The 18,991-nt window shown below is 33.2% G+C and overlaps 1 protein-coding gene across 8 annotated transcripts in view; it reads right to left on the minus strand.

Annotated features, from left to right (window-relative positions):
* Positions 1-18,991, minus strand: part of LOC143041899 (E3 ubiquitin-protein ligase MYCBP2-like) — a 115,604-nt gene that overhangs the window by 34,135 nt on the left and 62,478 nt on the right. For 6 of the 8 annotated variants that reach the window (XM_076214033.1, XM_076214038.1, XM_076214036.1 and 3 more), the window contains 10 exons: positions 18,460-18,949; positions 18,079-18,225; positions 15,515-17,123; positions 14,293-14,500; positions 13,749-13,957; positions 12,544-12,717; positions 12,002-12,142; positions 11,551-11,691; positions 10,904-10,915; positions 8,417-8,507 (listed from right to left, as the gene is read on the minus strand). In XM_076214033.1, coding sequence (XP_076070148.1) covers positions 8,417-8,507; positions 10,904-10,915; positions 11,551-11,691; positions 12,002-12,142; positions 12,544-12,717; positions 13,749-13,957; positions 14,293-14,500; positions 15,515-17,123; positions 18,079-18,225; positions 18,460-18,949 — 3,222 coding nt within the window. The remainder of the gene's footprint in view (positions 1-8,416; positions 8,508-10,903; positions 10,916-11,550; positions 11,692-12,001; positions 12,143-12,543; positions 12,718-13,748; positions 13,958-14,292; positions 14,501-15,514; positions 17,124-18,078; positions 18,226-18,459; positions 18,950-18,991) is intronic. The other 2 variants (XM_076214039.1, XM_076214035.1) reach the window with 1 other exon arrangement.

An 18,991-nucleotide genomic window follows, 5' to 3' on the forward strand; every position in this document is an offset into this window, starting at 1 on the left:
ACCGCAGGGGGGTCAAAATACCATGGCAAGGTAAAATTTTCAAAATATCTTTTCCAGCATATTTAATACATACAAACTACTCATTGGAGTATTATAACCATGTTAAGGAGTTAGAAAAGCTAGAATTTTTGAAATTCAAGGTCTATAGTAGGGGGTTCAATATGCAGCAGGGGGGTCAAAATACCATGGCTAAGTAAAATTTTTAAAATATATTTTCCAGCATATTTAATACATACAAACTACTTATTGGAGTATTATAACTATCTTTAGGAGTTAGAATAGATTGAATTTTTGAAATTCAAGGTCTATTGTAGGGGGTTCAATATACCGCAGGGGGGTCAAAATACCATGGCTAAGTAAAATTTTTCAAAATATCTTTTCCAGCATATTTAATACATACAAACTACTCATTGGAGTATTATAACCATCTTAAGGAGTTAGAATAGATAGAATGTTTGAAATTTAAGGTCTATAGTAGGGGGTTCAATATACTGCAGGGGGGTCATATACCATGTCTAAGTAAAATTTTCAAAATATCTTTTCCAGCATATTTAATACATACAAACTACTCATTGGAGTATTATAACCATGTTAAGGAGTTAGAATAGCTAGAATTTTTGAAATTTAAGGTCTATAGTAGGGGGTTCAATATACCGCAGGGGGGTCAAAATACCATGGCTAAGAAAAATTTTCAAAATATCTTTTCCAGCATATTTAATACATACAAACTACTCATTGGAGTATTATAACCATGTTAAGGAGTTAGAATAGCTAGAATTTTTGAAATTGAAGGTCTATAGTAGGGGGTTCAATATACCGCAGGGGGGTCAAATACCATGGCTAAGTAAAATTTTCAAAATATCTTTTCCAGCATATTTAATACATACAAACTACTCATTGGAGTATTATAACTATGTTAAAGAGCTAGAATAGCTATAATTTTTGAAATTCAAGGTCTATAGTAGGGGGTTCAATATACCGCAGGGGGTCAAAAGACCATAGCTAAGTAAAATTTTCAAAATATATTTTCCAGCATATTTAATACATACAAACTACTTATTGGAGTATTATAACTATCTTCAGGAGTTAGAATAGATTGAATTTTTGAAATTCAAGGTCTATAGTAGGGGTTTCAATATACCGCAGGGGGGTCAAAATACCATGGCAAGGTAAAATTTTCAAAATATCTTTTCCAGCATATTTAATACATACAAACTACTCATTGGAGTATTATAACCATGTTAAGGATTTAGAAAAGCTAGAATTTTTGAAATTCAAGGTCTATAGTAGGGGGTTCAATATACCGCAGGGGGGTCAATATACCATGGCTAAGTAAAATTTTTAAAATATATTTTCCAGATATTTAATACATACAAACTACTTATTGGTGTATTATAACTATCTTTAGGAGTTAGAATAGATTGAATTTTTGAAATTCAAGGTCTATTGTAGGGGGTTCAATATACTGCAGGGGGGTCAAAATACCATGGCTAAGTAAAATTTTCAAAATATCTTTTCCAGCATATTTAATACATACAAACTACTCATTGGAGTATTATAACAATGTTAAGGAGTTAGAAAAGCTAGAATTTTTGAAATTTAAGGTCTATAGTAGGGGGTTCAATATACCGCAGGGGGGTCAAAATACCATGGCTAAGAAAAATTTTCAAAATATCTTTTCCAGCATATTTAATACATACAAACTACTCATTGGAGTATTATAACCATGTTAAGGAGTTAGAATAGCTAGAATTTTTGAAATTGAAGGTCTATAGTAGGGGGTTCAATATACCGCAGGGGGGTCAAAATACCATGGCTAAGTAAAATTTTCAAAATATCTTTTCCAGCATATTTAATACATACAAACTACTCATTGGAGTATTATAACTATGTTAAAGAGCTAGAATAGCTATAATTTTTGAAATTCAAGGTCTATAGTAGAGGGTTCAATATACCGCAGGGGGGTCAAAATACCATGGCTAAGTAAAATTTTCAAAATATCTTTTCCAGCATATTTAATACATACAAACTACTCATTGGAGTATTATAACAATGTTAAGGAGTTAGAAAAGCTAGAATTTTTGAAATTTAAGGTCTATAGTAGGGGGTTCAATATGCAGCAGGGGGGTCAAAATACCGTGGCAAAGTAAAATTTTCAAAATATCTTTTCCAGCATATTTAATGCATACAAACTACTTATTGGAGTACATGTATTATAACCATGTTAAGGATTTAGAAAAGCTAGAATTTTTGAAATTCAAGGTCTATAGTAGGGGGTTCAATATACCGCAGGGGGGTCAATATACCATGGCTAAGTAAAATTTTTAAAATATATTTTCCAGATATTTAATACATACAAACTACTTATTGGTGTATTATAACTATCTTTAGGAGTTAGAATAGATTGAATTTTTGGAATTCAAGGTCTATTGTAGGGGGTTCAATATACCGCAGGGGGGTCAAAATACCATGGCTAAGTAAAATTTTCAAAATATCTTTTCCAGCATATTTAATACATACAAACTACTCATTGGAGTATTATAACAATGTTAAGGAGTTAGAAAAGCTAGAATTTTTGAAATTTAAGGTCTATAGTAGGGGGTTCAATATGCAGCAGGGGGGTCAAAATACCGTGGCAAAGTAAAATTTTCAAAATATCTTTTCCAGCATATTTAATGCATACAAACTACTTATTGGAGTATTATAACTATGTTAAAGAGCTAGAATAGCTAGAATTTTTGAAATTCAAGGTCTATAGTAGGGGGTTCAATATACCGCAGGGGGGTCAAAATACCATGGCTAAGTAAAAATTTTAAAATATATTTTCCAGCATATTTAATACATACAAACTACTCATTGGAGTATTATAACTATGTTACAGAGCTAGAATAGCTAGAATTCTTGAAATTCAAGGTCTATAGTAGGGGGTTCAATATACCGCAGGGGGGTCAAAATACCATGGCTAAGTAAAATTTTTAAAATATATTTTCCAGCATATTTGATAGATACAAACTACTTATTAGAGTATTATAACTATCTTCAGGAGTTAGAATAGATTGAATTTTTGAAATTCAAGGTCTTTTGTAGGGGGTTCAATATACCACAGGGGGGTCAAAATACCATGGCTAAGTAAAATTTTTAAAATATATTTTCCAGCATATTTGATACATACAAACTACTTATTGGAGTATTATAACTAACTTCAGGAGTTAGAATAGATTGAATTTTTGAAATTCAAGGTCTATTGTAGGGGGTTCAATATACCGCAGGGGGGTCAAAATACCATGGCTAAGTAAAATTTTCAAAATATCTTTTCCAGCATATTAAATACATACACACTACTCATTGGAGTATTATTACAATGTTAAGCTAGAATTTTTGAAATTGAAGGTCTATAGTAGGGGGTTCAATATACAGCAGGGGGGTCAAAATACAGTGGCAAAGTAAAATTTTCAAAATATCTTTTCCAGCATATTTAATGCATACAAACTACTTATTGGAGTATTATAACTATGTTAAAGAGCTAGAATAGCTAGAATTTTTGAAATTCAAGGTCTATAGTAGGGGGTTCAATATACATTTTTTGAAAATTTTACTTAGCCATGGTATTTTGACCCCACTGCAGTATATTGAACCCCCTACCATAGACCTTGAATTTCAAAAATTCAAGCTATTCTAATTCCTTAACATAGTAATCATACTCCAATAAGTAGTTAGCATGTATTTAACATACTGGAAAAGATATTTTGAAAAATTTTACTTAGCCATGGTATTTTGACCCCCCTGCAGTATATTGAACCCCCTACTATAGACCTTGAATTTCAAAATTTCAAGCTATTCTTATTCCTTAACATAGTAATCATACTCCAATAAGTAGTTTGCATGTATTTAACATACTGGAAAAGATATTTTGAAAATTTTACTTAGCCATGGTATTTTGACCCCCCTGCGGTATATTGAACCCCCTACTATAGACCTTGAATTTCAAAAATTCAATCTATTCTAATTCCTCAACATAGTAATCATACTCCAATAAGTAGTTTGCATGTATTTAACATACTGGAAAAGATATTTTGAAAATTTTACTTAGCCATGGTATTTTGACCCCCCTGCGGTATATTGAACCCCCTACTTTAGACCTTAAATTTCAAAAATTCAATCTATTCTAATTCCTCAACATAGTAATCATACTCCAATAAGTAGTTTGCATGTATTTAATATACTGGAAAAGATATTTTGAAAATTTTACTAAGCCATGGTATTTTGACCCCCTTGCTGTATATTGAACCCCCTACTATAGACCTTGAATTTCAAAATTTTAGCTTTTCTAACTCCTTAACATAGTAATCATACTCCAATAAGTAGTTTGCATGTATTTAACATACTGGAAAAGATATTTTGAAAATTTTACTTAGCCATGGTATTTTGACCCCCCTGCGGTATATTGAACCCCCTTCTATAGACCTTGAATTTCAAGAATTCTATTATTCTAACTCCTTAACATAGTTATAATACTCCAATAAGTAGTTTGTATGTATTTAACATGATAGAAAAGAAATTTTGAAATTTTACTTAGCCATGGTATTTTGACCCCCTGCGGTATATTGAACCCCCTACTATAGACCTTGAATTTCAAAAATTCAATCTATTCTAGCTCCTTAACATAGTTATAATACTCCAATAAGTAGCTTGTATGTATTAAACATGCTGGAAAAGAAATTTTGAAATTTTACTTAGCCATGGTATTTTGACCCCCCTGCAGTATATTGAACCCCTACTATAGACCTTGAATTTCAAAATTTTAGCTGTTATGTCTCCTTTACATAGTAATCATACTCCAATTAGTAGTTTGCATGTATTTAACATACTGGAAAAGATATTTTGAAAATTTTACTTAGCCATGGTATTTTGACCCCCCTGCAATATATTGAACCCCCTACTATAGACCTTGAATTTCAAAAATTCAATCTATTCTAGCTCCTAAGTAACATAGTTATAATACTCCAATAAGTAGTTTGTATGTATTAAACATGCTGGAAAAGAAATTTTGAAAATTTTACTTAGCCATGGTATTTTGACCACCCTGTGGTATATTGAACCCCCTACTATAGACCTTGAATTTCAAAATTTCTAGCTTTTCTAACTCCTTAACATAGTAATAATACTCCATTAAGTAGTTTGTATGTATTAAACATGTTGGAAAAGAAATTTTGAAAATTTTACTTAGCCATGGTATTTTGACCCCCTACCATGGTATATTGAACCCCCTACTATAGACCTTGAATTTCAAAATTTTAGCTGTTATGTTTCCTTTACATAGTTATTATACTCCAAATAGTAGTTTCAATGTATTAAACATGCTGGAAAAGATGTTTAGAAAATTTCACTTTGCCATGTTATTTTGACCCCCCTACCATGGTATAATGAACCCCCTTCTATACATCTATAGACCTTTAATGCTAAAATATCTAGCTACTGTAACTTCTTTACATATTTATTATACTCCAATAAGTAGTTTGTATTTATCTTAGTAGCTTGAAAAGATGTTTTGAAAATTTTACTTTTTAGATTAACTGAGCCATGGAAATTTGACCCCCTCCCCCTTTTTTACCATGGAGAATTAAAACTTATGTCTATCATTCTATATAAATATTTCAAATTTCAAAGAATTAAAGTGTCCAAGCTACATGGTCTAGTTAATGCTTTAAGAAGTTTTTTTTATTGAAATTTTGTTAGTTAAGACTTCAGAGCACTTACTTAAATACCCAGCAAATATTTTTCTTTTAACCAATCATTGAAAATTGACCTCCCCTTCTTGTATTAATGATTTTTAATATTTGATTAGCGTTTATATAATGTTAAATGTTTTATTAATCATCTAGAATGAAAAAAACAGGGGGGTTCAATTTACCATGGGGGTTCAATTTTCCATACAGGGGGGGTTCAATTTACCATGGGGGGGTTCAATATACCATAGCGGTATTTTGACCCCGGGGTCATTTTACCATGGGGTTCAAAATACCATATGACACCGGGTCACCGGACACATTTTTTAAACTACATACCCCAAAGATGATTGTGGCCAAGTTTGGATTAATTTAGCCCAGTAGTTTCAGAGGAGAAGATTTTTGTAAAAGATCACTAAGATTTACGAAAAATGGTTAAAAATTGACTATAAAGGGCAATAACTCCTTAAGGGGTCAACTGACCATTTCGGTCATGTTGACTTATCTGTAAATCTAACTTTGCTGAACATTATTGCTGTTTACAGTTTATCTCTATCTATAATAATATTCAAGATAATAACCAAAAACAGCAAAATTTCCATAAAATTACCAATTCAGGGGCAGCAACCCATCAACGGGTTGTCCGATTCATCTGAAAATTTCTGGGCAGATAGATCTTGACCTGATAAACAATTTTACCCCATGTCAGATTTGCTCTAAATGCTTTGATTTTTGAGTTATAAGCCAAAAACTGCATTTTACCCCTATGTCCTATATTTAGCCGTGGCAGCCATCTTGGTTGGATGGCCGGGTCACCGGACACATTTTTTGAACTACATACCCCAAAGATGATTGTGGCCAAGTTTGGATTAATTTAGCCCAGTAGTTTCAGAGGAGAAGATTTTTGTAAAAGATTACTAAGATTTACGAAAAATGGTTAAAAATTGACTATAAAGGGCAATAACTCCTTAAGGGGTCAACTGACCATTTCGGTCATGTTGACTTATTTGTAAATCTTACTTTGCTGAACATTATTGCTGTTTACAGTTTATCTCTATCTATAATAATATTCAAGATAATAACCAAAAACAGCAAAATTTCCATAAAATTACCAATTCAGGGGCAGCAACCCATCAACAGGTTGTCCGATTCATCTGAAAATTTCTGGGCAGATAGATCTTGACCTGATAAACAATTTTAGCCCATGTCAGATTTGCTCTAAATGCTTTGGTTTTTGAGTTATAAGCCAAAAACTGCATTTTACCCCTATGTTCTATTTTTAGCCATGGCGGCCATCTTGGTTGGTTGGCAGGGTCACCGGACACATTTTTTAAACTAGATACCCCAATGATGATTGTGGCCAAGTTTGATTAAATTTGGCTTAGTAGTTTCAGAGGAGAAGATTTTTGTAAAAGTTAACGACGACGGACGCAGGACGACGACGGACGCAGGACGACGGACGCCGGACGCAAAGTGATGGGAAAAGCTCACTTGGCCCTTCGGGCCAGGTGAGCTAAAAATGGTTAAAAATTGACTATAAAGGGCAATAACTCCTAAAGGGGTCAACTGACCATTTCGGTCATGTTGACTTACTTGTAAATCTAACTTTGCCAAACATTATTGCTGTTTACAGTTTATCTCTATCTATAATAATATTCAAGATAATAACCAAAAACAGCAAAATTTCCTCAAAATGACCAATTCAGGGGCAGCAACCCAACAACGGGTTGACCGATTCATCTGAAAATTTCAGGGCAGATAGATCTTGACCTGATAAACATATTTACCCCGTGTCAGATTTGCTCTAAATGCTTTGGTTTTTGAGTTATAAGCCAAAAACTGCATTTTACCCCTATGTTCTATTTTTAGCTGTGGCGGCCATCTTGGTTGGTTGACCGTGTCACACCACACATTTTTTAAACTAGATACCCCAATGATGATTTTGGTCAAGTTTGGTTAAATTTGGCCCAGTAGTTTCAGAGGAGAAGATTTTTGTAAAAGTTAACGACGACGGACGACGGACGACGACGGACGACGACGACGGACGCCGGACGCAAAGTGATGGGAATAGCTCACTTGGCCCTTCGGGCCAGGTGAGCTAAAAATGGTTAAAAATTGACTATAAAGGGCAATAACTCCTAAAGGGGTCAACTGACCATTTCAGTCATGTTGACTTATTTTTAGGTCTTACTTTGCTGAACATTTTTGCTGTTTACAGTGTATCTCTACCTATAATAATATTCATGATAACCAAAAACAGCAAAATTTCCTTAAAATTTCCAATTCAGGGGCAGCAACCCAACAACGGGTTGTCCGATTCATCTGAAAATTTCAGGGCAGATAGATCTTGACCTGATAATCAATTTTAACCCATGTCGGATTTGCTCTAAATGCTTCGGTTTTTGAGTTATTAGCCAAAAACTGCATTTGACCCCTATGTTTTATTTTTAGCAATGGCTACCATGTTTGTTAATAGATCAAAACTTCGGATACAATTTATAAACTAGATACCCTAAGGAACATTCAGTTAAAGTTTGGAAGTATTTGGCCTAGTAGTTTCAGAGGAGAAGATTCTTGAAATAGTTTACGACGACAGACGAAGGACGACGACGGACGCCAAGTGATGGCATAAGCTCACTTTGGCCCTTCGGGCCACGTGAGCTAAAAAGGGGCACTATATAAAAGCTTACCTGTAAGGCTGGATATCATTGCCTGTCTACTAGAAACCTTGATATCTGCTGAAGGTGTCAAATCTTTCAGATTACATATGGTGTAAGTAGCCTATAAAATAAAAATATATAATTGTAAAATCAAGATATTGATTTGGTGATAGATTGATTGATGTTAAACACCACTTTCAGTACTATTGTGTTATTTTGTTACAGCCATTTTTATTGGTGGAGGAAGCAAGAGTACTCAGAGAGAACCATCTGCCTCCAGGAGGAATACTGACAATCTTAGTCAATTAAGATTAGAGTTATGCACCTACAACAAGCTAGATTTTAACTCACAACCTTGATGTAGCCAGGCTAGTGATACAGTAGTTAAACTGATAAGATCACTTGATCACTGAGGCCCCAAAACAAGAATATTTATAGCATGTTTTATAAAGCTTATAGAAAGATTTCTAATTTTATTCAGATTATTCAAAGCCTATGATGGTAACCTAGTCACTTAGAATATATTATAATTAAAGAAGTGTTGAATTTGTGTTGTGGAGTGAGAAAAAAAATATATCTATTTGTACATTTCTGAATATACAACATATATCATAGGTCATTATTTTTTAAACCTTTTTTAGATATCAATGAAATTTGAAAAAAATATAGGAAACAAATTTGATTGGTCGTCAATAACTGACATATTAAAAAAAAGACAAACAGAATAAACTCTTGCTAATGCTAAAAACAATGCATTGTTTGGTTGTTTTTTGTATTTGTTTTGGGTAACTGTCAAACTTATATATACGACATGCATCATCTTTGATACATTATTAGTAAATTTGTATTTTATACAGGTTCAACACATTATGATTTTATTTGTCATTTGACCATGATCTCCCATGTTAAAGACATACCATTACCACTCAGGTATATAAGTACAGATATATATGTCATCTGACCATGGCCTCCCATGTTAAAGACATTCCATTGCCACTCAGGTATATAAGTACAGATATATAAGTGTAAGCATGCCAACACCACAAAGGTAAATATCTATTATCAAACCCTGGTTCTATAAAATCTCCTTTCCCAATTTTTGAAATCCAATATAATAAAAAGCACCACTAAGTATTTCACTTGTTTAATTACATTTTTAAAATCTTATATTATTTGTCATTTCAGAGTTTAATATCAATAAAGAAACTTTTTTTTTAAATGATGAAACTACTATACATAATATTCTATAAGCTGTATTGCTTCTGAATGAAGTATTATTATTGTATTTTAATAGGAAGAAGAGCTAGGTGCATTATTATGTTGCTGAGTATATATCAGCTTAAATTTACTAGACAAAAAAGAATAAGTATGATAAGAACTTTAATCTTAAAGTTTTAATATTCTAGATCTACATCTGTTAAATATTTCATTTTGCTTAATAAGTGTATCCACTAATGCAAATCCATGATCCACACATCCCAAAAAATTGCTAATTATATTATATATATTTTTCAATTTAATTCATACCAAAATATGTAAAGAAATGTAGCACTTCGAGGCTAAAAATTCCATATTCATGCAAATCTTTACAAATTTTTCTAATATCAAAGATAGACCCAAAATTGCACTGGACTGTTCTGTACAAGAAAAACATTAAGATTAAATATTACTGATATATCCACAATTCCATACAATTGTATATATGCCTTTCACTTACTGGCAAGAGGTACTCATCAGAAGTAAGAGTAAGAATACTATATTTTGACAAAAAAATTGACTGTAATTTAGCCTATAGATTACATTTATTTTAGTTGGGGCCAGGTCTGGGAGTGCTGGGTGCACCCCGTATCAATCCACAACCAGAGCAAAATAATGATACATTCATGAAAACATTAATATGAAATTAAAATACAAAGCATTAGTATTGTCAGTATAGTTATGAGTTGCATTTAGTTTTCAAATATCAGAAACTTTCATTAATATACCTAAATCTAAAACTTTATAACTGCTCATTTAATTTTCAGTTGAAAGAGCAATATTAATGTGACCTATAGTTGCTTGAATTGGCTTCATTTGGACTCTGTTAGATAGCTCTCTCATTGGAAATCACACAACATTAATATTGATGGGACATAACCTCATTTTATACAAGAAATAAACTGCAAGGGAAATAATCTATCACAACTGTTTTTCAAACCTGAACAAGAAAACTTTTAAATAACAGTCTAAATTTGTGTTCTGCAATGGAATCCATCAGAGCACTAACCATCAATTTATTATCATAAGTCTCCACCATGGAAAAAGTAACAAATTACAAAACTTCTGTGAAATTGATGTAAGCCAGACAATGACAAAAAACTTACAGATACCCTGTTGAATATTTACATAAATCACACTTAAAGATTAAATATTACACACAGAAAAACTTACCACCCAAGATACAATTCTACTTTTAGCAATCTAAGTTTGAATAAATAAAAGATGCAAGTACATGTACAAGAAGATCAAAATACTTACACGTATCTTAGTCTGTTTAAATTATAATGCAAACTTTCAAATTAGTACTGTAATGCGTTCAATGATGAAGAACAAAAATACTTTCTATGTGATTTGAAAAATGCAGAGTAAACTAAGTAAAAAAACATAACAGTTGCAGGATCTATCCTAACTAATGTAAAATGCATGTACTAGGGGAGTGATTGATACAGGCTTCTTTGGACTCAATATCAAGGACTTATGCCCTATTCATGTTTTAATTCTAATTCTTCGCAGAATAAATCTAGTAGAGAACCAATTCAAAAGAATATTCATTTTTTTGTTCTCTCTATATACAAACAATACCACAGTGTGTTTAATTAGGCTGAAAATACCCCCCCAAAAAAAATTTGTTTGGTTGTGGCTGTTTAATTTTTGCTGAGTATATTCAATAATACCTGTAAGGCTGTTAATAAACTTTACAAGAATGAATCAAAATAATTGCATGCAAGATTAAAAGTAAAAAATATATTCAAAGTCAAAACCAACTACCTAAATCACACAACTAACAAATGAAAATAAAAACAACATCAAAATAGGGGTAATCAAATTCATTTAGCTTTAAAAAGGGAAAAAACACCTAACAATTATAAAATCACTTATCACCAGCAAATAATAAATGATCTTACCTGTGCTGAGTCAGCAGTTTCTTCACTCTCCTCCTCAGATTTACTGAGTATTCTACTGATGTTACTGAAAACATGGCTTTCATGTAGGAACTGATGATCTGAGGGTCGGAAGTTCAAACAGAAACAATGGACAGCCATTTGCTGAAATGATAAAGAAAGCTGCATTTTATTCCCTGTATAATTATAATCAGCTGCTAAAAACTATATTAAATCTTATTTCTTTTAAGAAATGCAATAAGCCATTTAATTTGTGCAGATTAAAATTTTTTCAAATAATCAAATCTGTGCTTCTGAGGTTGTTTGCAAACATAAGACCCTGAACAGTTTAAATACAATATATGTACACAAACAAATTGATATACTAGTTTATTTTATAACAATAAAAGAGATGCTATATGGAACACTTCTTTTCCAAATATTACACACAAGAAAGCATACATTTAAAACATACCTGTATAGGTGATCCCCATGGTAACTGCATCATGACATCAGCTGTCGTCTGCAGCAATGTATGGAACACTTCTAACAATGGTTCAACTGCCTGGCCTGCTACAGTCACATCTTGTAATGGATGTTCACATACTGGTGCATCCTGGGAAATTCCAAATGAAATAATGAAAACACAGCATTTTACTTGGATGGTCATTTTCAATTCTTAATAAAACATGCATTCGTTTGTTTGGCTGTTTGACAGATAAATCTTAAAATAACCAAATACTAAAGAATTAAACATTATAATTATTCATTTGGATATTAACTTGTATAAGTACAACAATCAGTTATGCCATCTTCTTCGTTATTTCAAAATTTATCTTCCCAAAGAAAACAATTTGCACCTTTCTTGGCTTCTTTCTTCATTATCTCTTTTTCTTAGCTGAAGACTGGTAACATACTAGATAATAACATTTTCATTATACCTTTCTACTTGTAAACAATATGATGTTATGTATCATAATATAATTCCTTTTTTTTTACAAAACCAACAACCCCTACCTCTTGGTCTTTCTTGGGTTCTTTTTTCTTTTTCTCTTTCTCTTTCCCTTTTTCTGGTTCTTCTTCCTCTTCCTCTTCTTCCTCAGAGGGAGGTGTTAGTGAGGCCACGAAAAACCACATCAAATCATGTAAACATACAATCTGTGTCACACTTCTCAGTAACCAGTTCAATGCCTGAAAATATGTAATGGACACAATAGAAACTGAACTCAATTTCTTTGGACCTGATATCATAGGCTCTTTTTCAAGCTACATGGTAAAAATCCAGCTTTTCATGAATATGAATCATGAATCTTTAAATTCACATTGTAATCAAGTTCTAGAGATTTTTATATCATTGCAACAAGATAGATGTCACAAAAATAAACAAGAATGTGTCCATAGTACACGGATGCCCCACTCGCACTATCATTTTCTATGTTCAGTGGACCATGAAATTGGGATCAAAACTATAATTTGGCATTAAAATTAGAAAGATCGTATCATGGGGAACATGTGTACTAAGTTTGAAGTTGATTGGACTTCAACTTCATCAAAAACTACCTTGACCAAAAACTTTAACCTGAAGCGAACGGACGCACAGACGGACGAACGAACGGACGCACAGACCAGAAAACATAATGCCCCTCTACTATCGTAGGTGGGGCTTAAAAACTAGAATTTTAAATTTAATAGATATCATTGTTTGAACAAAGCATTTCCTGAAAAAAGAAATATTTTAACTCACTTTGTGGTAATTGTTCAACTATCGCAATACTTAATGCATGCATTACAACTTTTTGCTATTTGTCCGCCATTACTGGGCATTACAAAGGTTCCCTTAAATTTTTGACATCATAATAAAAATTAGTTTTCCTTTGATCTTACTGACTAATAATTTCCTTTCTCAGCCAATAGCTATAGAGTGATATGAAAAATTATCACTAGAAACCTCAAGCGAGAAAATTAATCTGTTGAGATGATCAATGATAATCTATAAATAACTGACGTCACAATGGAAAAGATATTGTTGTGTCACTTCAATATTTCAAGCAGCGCATATTCTCTCTTGTCAACTTGGCAGATTCAAAAATAGTTATTAGGTGCATAATTTCTGAATCCAGAATCCACAGTAACTTGAATGCTTATGCTTTTGACTTTCTTTATGTTTGGATATGTTTCCATTTGTTGTTTTTTTGTAATAAAGAATTAGAAAAGTTCTTTACCTGCATGCCAAACACTCTACAAGCTGCCTTCCTCAGTGCTTGTCTCATGGCTAGCTGTAGTCCATCAAGGTCATGTCTCTGGACTATGAAGGACATTACAGGTCTCTGTAATGTTCTGTCCCCATCATTTTCAGATCCACCCTTGTCTACAGACTTTATGAGTGCAGACATGGCTGCTGAGGGGTGCTTTAACAGGGACATCCCTCCATCTACAAAAGAGAAGTATGTTGAATAATAAACATAAAAAAACTTCAAGCTGTGTGTGCTTGCAGCAATTAGGCTTTGCATCTTAAGATACATGTTGTAAAATCCATCTTTCTATTTGTTTAAAAAATATTTTTTTTATGTCATTCATGTAGCAGAACAAGATATACCAGCATTAATTTCAATGCTCTGAGTATATCTGTTTTTCATCTTTGGGACACTGAACCATTTATTAGTTCATTAAGACTGTTGAAATTATGCATAATATGTTCCACAAAATTGTGCTTTATTGGAGTAGAAAATGTTTGCTAAAAGATGTATTCAGTGAGTATTACTATACCTGTGACACCGCCACTGTTATTCCTTCGTCGACCAGAAAACTTATTTCTATCATTATTATCATCATTATCAGATACATATTCTGATATACTTCTTTGGAAGGCTGTCTTCTTAGGAGCTTGGTCCTGTTCTGATTCTGGACTGGTACCGGCACTCCTGGGCGTCAGTTTGTTGTCAGAAGCATTACTGTTGTTTTCAATATTAAAGTCCTGGTACAAAAATTTAGTTATTAATATATGCATTTAATTAAACTCCATCATAAAAGTTATAAAATGATTTGATGTATTAAAATTTTCTTTCAAAATCAGTAAACACTATCTATAACTTGCATGTTGTTGACCTTTTCTTTGAACATGGTTTTAACATCCCACTTGCGCTGTGCAGTTCCTATTAAAAAAAACTATGAAAAAGGTCTTGACATTAAGGTCACTGCAGAAAGAAAAGATATTGCCAATTTCAGAGTTTTACAAGACAATAATAAATTAGAAGTACATTTACGAATATTTTCATAAGATTAAGGAGGCTCGAGGGTATAAAAATTTCAGAAAAAAATCAAACATTTGTTTTTCATTACAAATTTTATTTATTTCCTTTTGTAGTTGTTACTTTATCATATGGTACAAAAATCATTCAAAACAATCAATTCGTGTTGGCCCTAGATGACTTTAAAAATGTATACATCATTGAAAAAGTTCCAAATTATCTCCCTTTGGTGGGAAAATGCCATTTTTTGGCTCTAAAATTGAAATTTCTTTTTCAACTCATCGGTGACCTATCTTTTTTAATATAATTTCCATATAAGCTGTACTTAAACTAAATTATTGTAAAATTTTAGCGATTTCTGTAATAAATTTCTTTTTTTTATTTCGATATTACTTTTATTTCTCCTATTACTTCAACAGAAAAAAAACACCTTTACAAAAATGTATGCTTCTTTCGAAGGCAGATTGTGAGCGCAAATGCACGGTGACCCCACTTTTTTATTTTATTTTTCTATTAACTATAAGATAAAGTTCATTTATAGAAAAATATAGAGAAATCCTATATAAATGATTTAGACCCGCGAACCCCCTTAAGGATTTTCTTTTAAAAGAAAGGATAAGTAAGTAAAGGCATTCAAATATATAAAACATATATTTATCTTTTGTTTTAAATTTGAAGTATCATTACTTTTAAAAGTTTTCAGAAAAAAACATACATTAAAAGATACTCTACAACCATACCTTAGGACTAAGTGGTGATATATGTGACAGAGCTGGTCTCATATCCTGTCCCAGTGACCCTGACCTAGCTAATGGACTGTGTCTAGGTTCTGTAGGTAGTCTAGGTCTGGTGAATGACACATTTTTAGTTGCTATACTCATAGAACCAGATCTTAAAAATACTCTCTCATCAGCATCAATGTAGAAATCATCAGCGAAAGCCGAGTCAGAGTTCTGTGCCCCTTGTCGTACAAGAAATGTGAAGGGAACCGGTGGAAATGGATTCAGTTCTTGTCCATACTCTTCATTCACACTAGGAAGCAGTAAATCAGAGTTGTGTTGGTTATTATGTTTTTTATGTGACTGTACTGGTAATGTGAAACCTGATGCACTAGCTAGATCTAATAAAAACATGGCATTAGCTTTCAATACCACATGTGGATCCTGAGGACTCAGAATTGCTTGAGCTCTAGACTGTGCATTTTTCTTCTTTAATTTCTTAGCTTTGTCCTTTTCTTTCTGTTGTTGTTTTTTATCCTTCAGATATTTGTCTCTACATGTTTCACATATCAAATACCATCCACTTCCTCCATAACCCCCTTCCCCACAGTTTCCAGCCCATCCACCACAGAAGTTTCCACTACTGTTGTATCCCTTGCCTCCTGCATGTCGGCCACATCCAGGGTGGGCCTGTCGCATATGGTATGTCACAGGATGTGGGAAAGTCCCACCACATAATTCACACCAGGTGTCGCCTTTATATGCAGCTCCGCCCCCTCCTCCACCACCAAAGATTCCAACCATTGCTTCTCCAATAGCATTTCCTCTCATTACTTGTTTGTGCTCTTTCTTTTTCTTATTTTTCTTTTCCTTCTCCTTCTCTTTGTCTTTCTTTTCTCCTTTCTTAGCTTTCAATGTCACAGCAGCACTTGGGTAGACCAAATCTTGTAAAATTACTCGTAATATTCCACATGACAATTCTTCCCAGAAATACACCAAATGTTGTAGAGTAAGGGGAAGGGCTGATGACTTATCCTTGTCCTTGTCAAGGTCATCTTGTCCAAAATGGCTGACACTTCCTTCGGACTTATGTCTTTCTACTGGTTTCTTGTTATATTTCAATTCTTTGGCCAATACAGGTGAGTCAGCCTTGTCACTTTTGTCTGATTTGTCTGACTTATCTGACTTCTCAGAATCACTCCTTAAAAACTGGGGTTCTAAATTAAAACGAACTCTTGCCTCATTGATATTAATATTTTCTCTTGTTTTATTAAGATCTTTGCTTGAATCAGTAGCATGCCTGACTCGAATATTTTTCTCCTGTTTTTTCTTAGTGGCAAATTTTGACATTTCTTTCTTCAAATCAGGATGAAATTTCAAGAACGAGGCACACGCCATAGCGTCATGGACAATACCTTCATGCCAAAGGAAGGCAGCAAATACAGCTCTCAAACATTCTGCTACAGATGGGGATAAGGCCTCTTTCACTGGCTCTTTAGGTTTTTCAAGGATGGTTGAAGTGGAGGAAGATCTATTTCTGGCTACAGGAGCTACATCTTGGATAGAAGGTGAATTTGGACGTTTTGACCGTAGTTGTCTTCTATCTTTTCGCCCTGGTTTAGGAGACATCCTAAAAATATATCATGGTATAAATAACTTTTGATTATTTCTGTATTCAATTTGGATTCATTTATATTTTGTTGATTGAGGAAAATGGTATTTTTGTTGATTTTGAATTTTGTGGTTTGTCAAAGCCTACATACAAACCAAAAGAAAATGTGTACTTCCTTGAAAAGGACAAGGTACGATAAGGCCTGTTTTTGGCCCCCCTTTTTCTCATTTTTCAAATTCGCAAGTGGGTGAGGTGAGGGGGGGTAACTTTCTGTTTTTATTCAAATATTGTAATTATAATTCATTTTGTGGGTGATTTTACAACAAATTTAAATTTTTTAGTGCCTGCGCCAACGTGACCCAGGATTTTTTTATTCCAATGTCATGAGAACTGTTTTTGCTGTCTAAATCACCATAATTTTTCCCAGGTCACGTAGGCGCACGCTATTGAATTTTAAGAAACAATAGCCAAAAATCGTTATTTTTCCTTCTTTCAACGTTTTTGATGCCCTTTTACCCCCTTACCTCACTCACTTTCTAAAATTAATGGTTTTGAAGTTCATCCAAACAAACTTCAAACCTAAGGGAATATTTTTTAATGTGATAAGTAGCTTTCCAAAACAAAATTAAGAAAATGAGAAAATAGGGGGGCCAAAAACGGGCCTTATCGTACCTTATCCTTTAAATTTGTGGTTTACCCATGAAATCCACACCAACTGATTCAAAAGAATAATAATAAATCCACAGTATAACAAGAATGTCATTCCCCTTAAAAAAAATCCTAAAGCCTCATTTTGAAAGTCAACAAGCAGCTTAATAAGGTAATGAAAATTTCAAATCCATTGTCCATTTATTCAGAACCATATTGAAATCATTATCATACTCTGTTCTAATTTAATCAAAATCATACTGAATGTATGGTTAATATGGAACTAATCTTTTTGATCATATAGAAAAGTGGATAAAAATTCTACCTTGGTGATTCATCTTTAGCTGATCCAGTTCCTATGTTGAAGTATTTATCAGCAGCAGTCTGGTCTGACCCTAGTACAGGAGATGACCTTGGGGAATTGTGATACAGCAAAGGACTGCTCCCTCTCCTAGGACTTCCTCTCTGTGGACTGAAATCAAGAAGAAAGACATTTTAAAGACAAGTAATGAATCAAGTTGAATCAGATACAACTATGTATAATGTGTTATCAGATAAAACAATTTGATTGAAAAGTTTATCATGTTGTATAATTATATTGAAATTAAAAGTATTAATTCTAAATAAATCAATTCAGCAAGAAACAAGTCTTTTTTATTTTTAAAGGAAATTGCACAGTAGTTTTCAAAAAAGTTTAATAGCATACCTTATGGTTCTAACAGGAGAAGTGTGCCTAGGACTTCCAAAACTTTCTCTTCTTTGTGGTACAGGACTTCCCATACTATCCTTCCTCCCAGAGAGTGTCGGAGGACTTCCAAAACTGTCTCTTCTAGCAGGTACTGAACCATGGCTGGTACTCAGTAGACTCTCCCTCAGAGGAGATGATCTGCCATCTCTTGCAGCATCTGACAATCTCCCCTTCATTTGAGGAGAGCCAGGAGGTGATTGGGAGAAACGATCAAACGATGGTTCCTTCTTTAAATTCTTTTTCCTTATAGGTATAGGACTATTTGGGGGTGTTGTAAAAAGTTCCTCTTTCAGTGAAGCTTGTGACGAAGATTCAGACACCACAGTCTTAGAATCTGATTTAGAAAGTCTGGGACTGAGGCTCCTAATCGGGGAGCCTGTTCTTGGGGAATCTGATTTTGAATGTTTAGGACTGACGCTCCTAATAGGTGAGCCTGTTCTTGGAGAATCTGAAATAAGAAGATATAAACATTTTTCATGAATTTATGACA

This window comes from Mytilus galloprovincialis, chromosome 8 (assembly GCF_965363235.1).
Source record: "Mytilus galloprovincialis chromosome 8, xbMytGall1.hap1.1, whole genome shotgun sequence".
NCBI classification, from domain to species: Eukaryota; Metazoa; Mollusca; class Bivalvia; order Mytilida; family Mytilidae; genus Mytilus; species Mytilus galloprovincialis.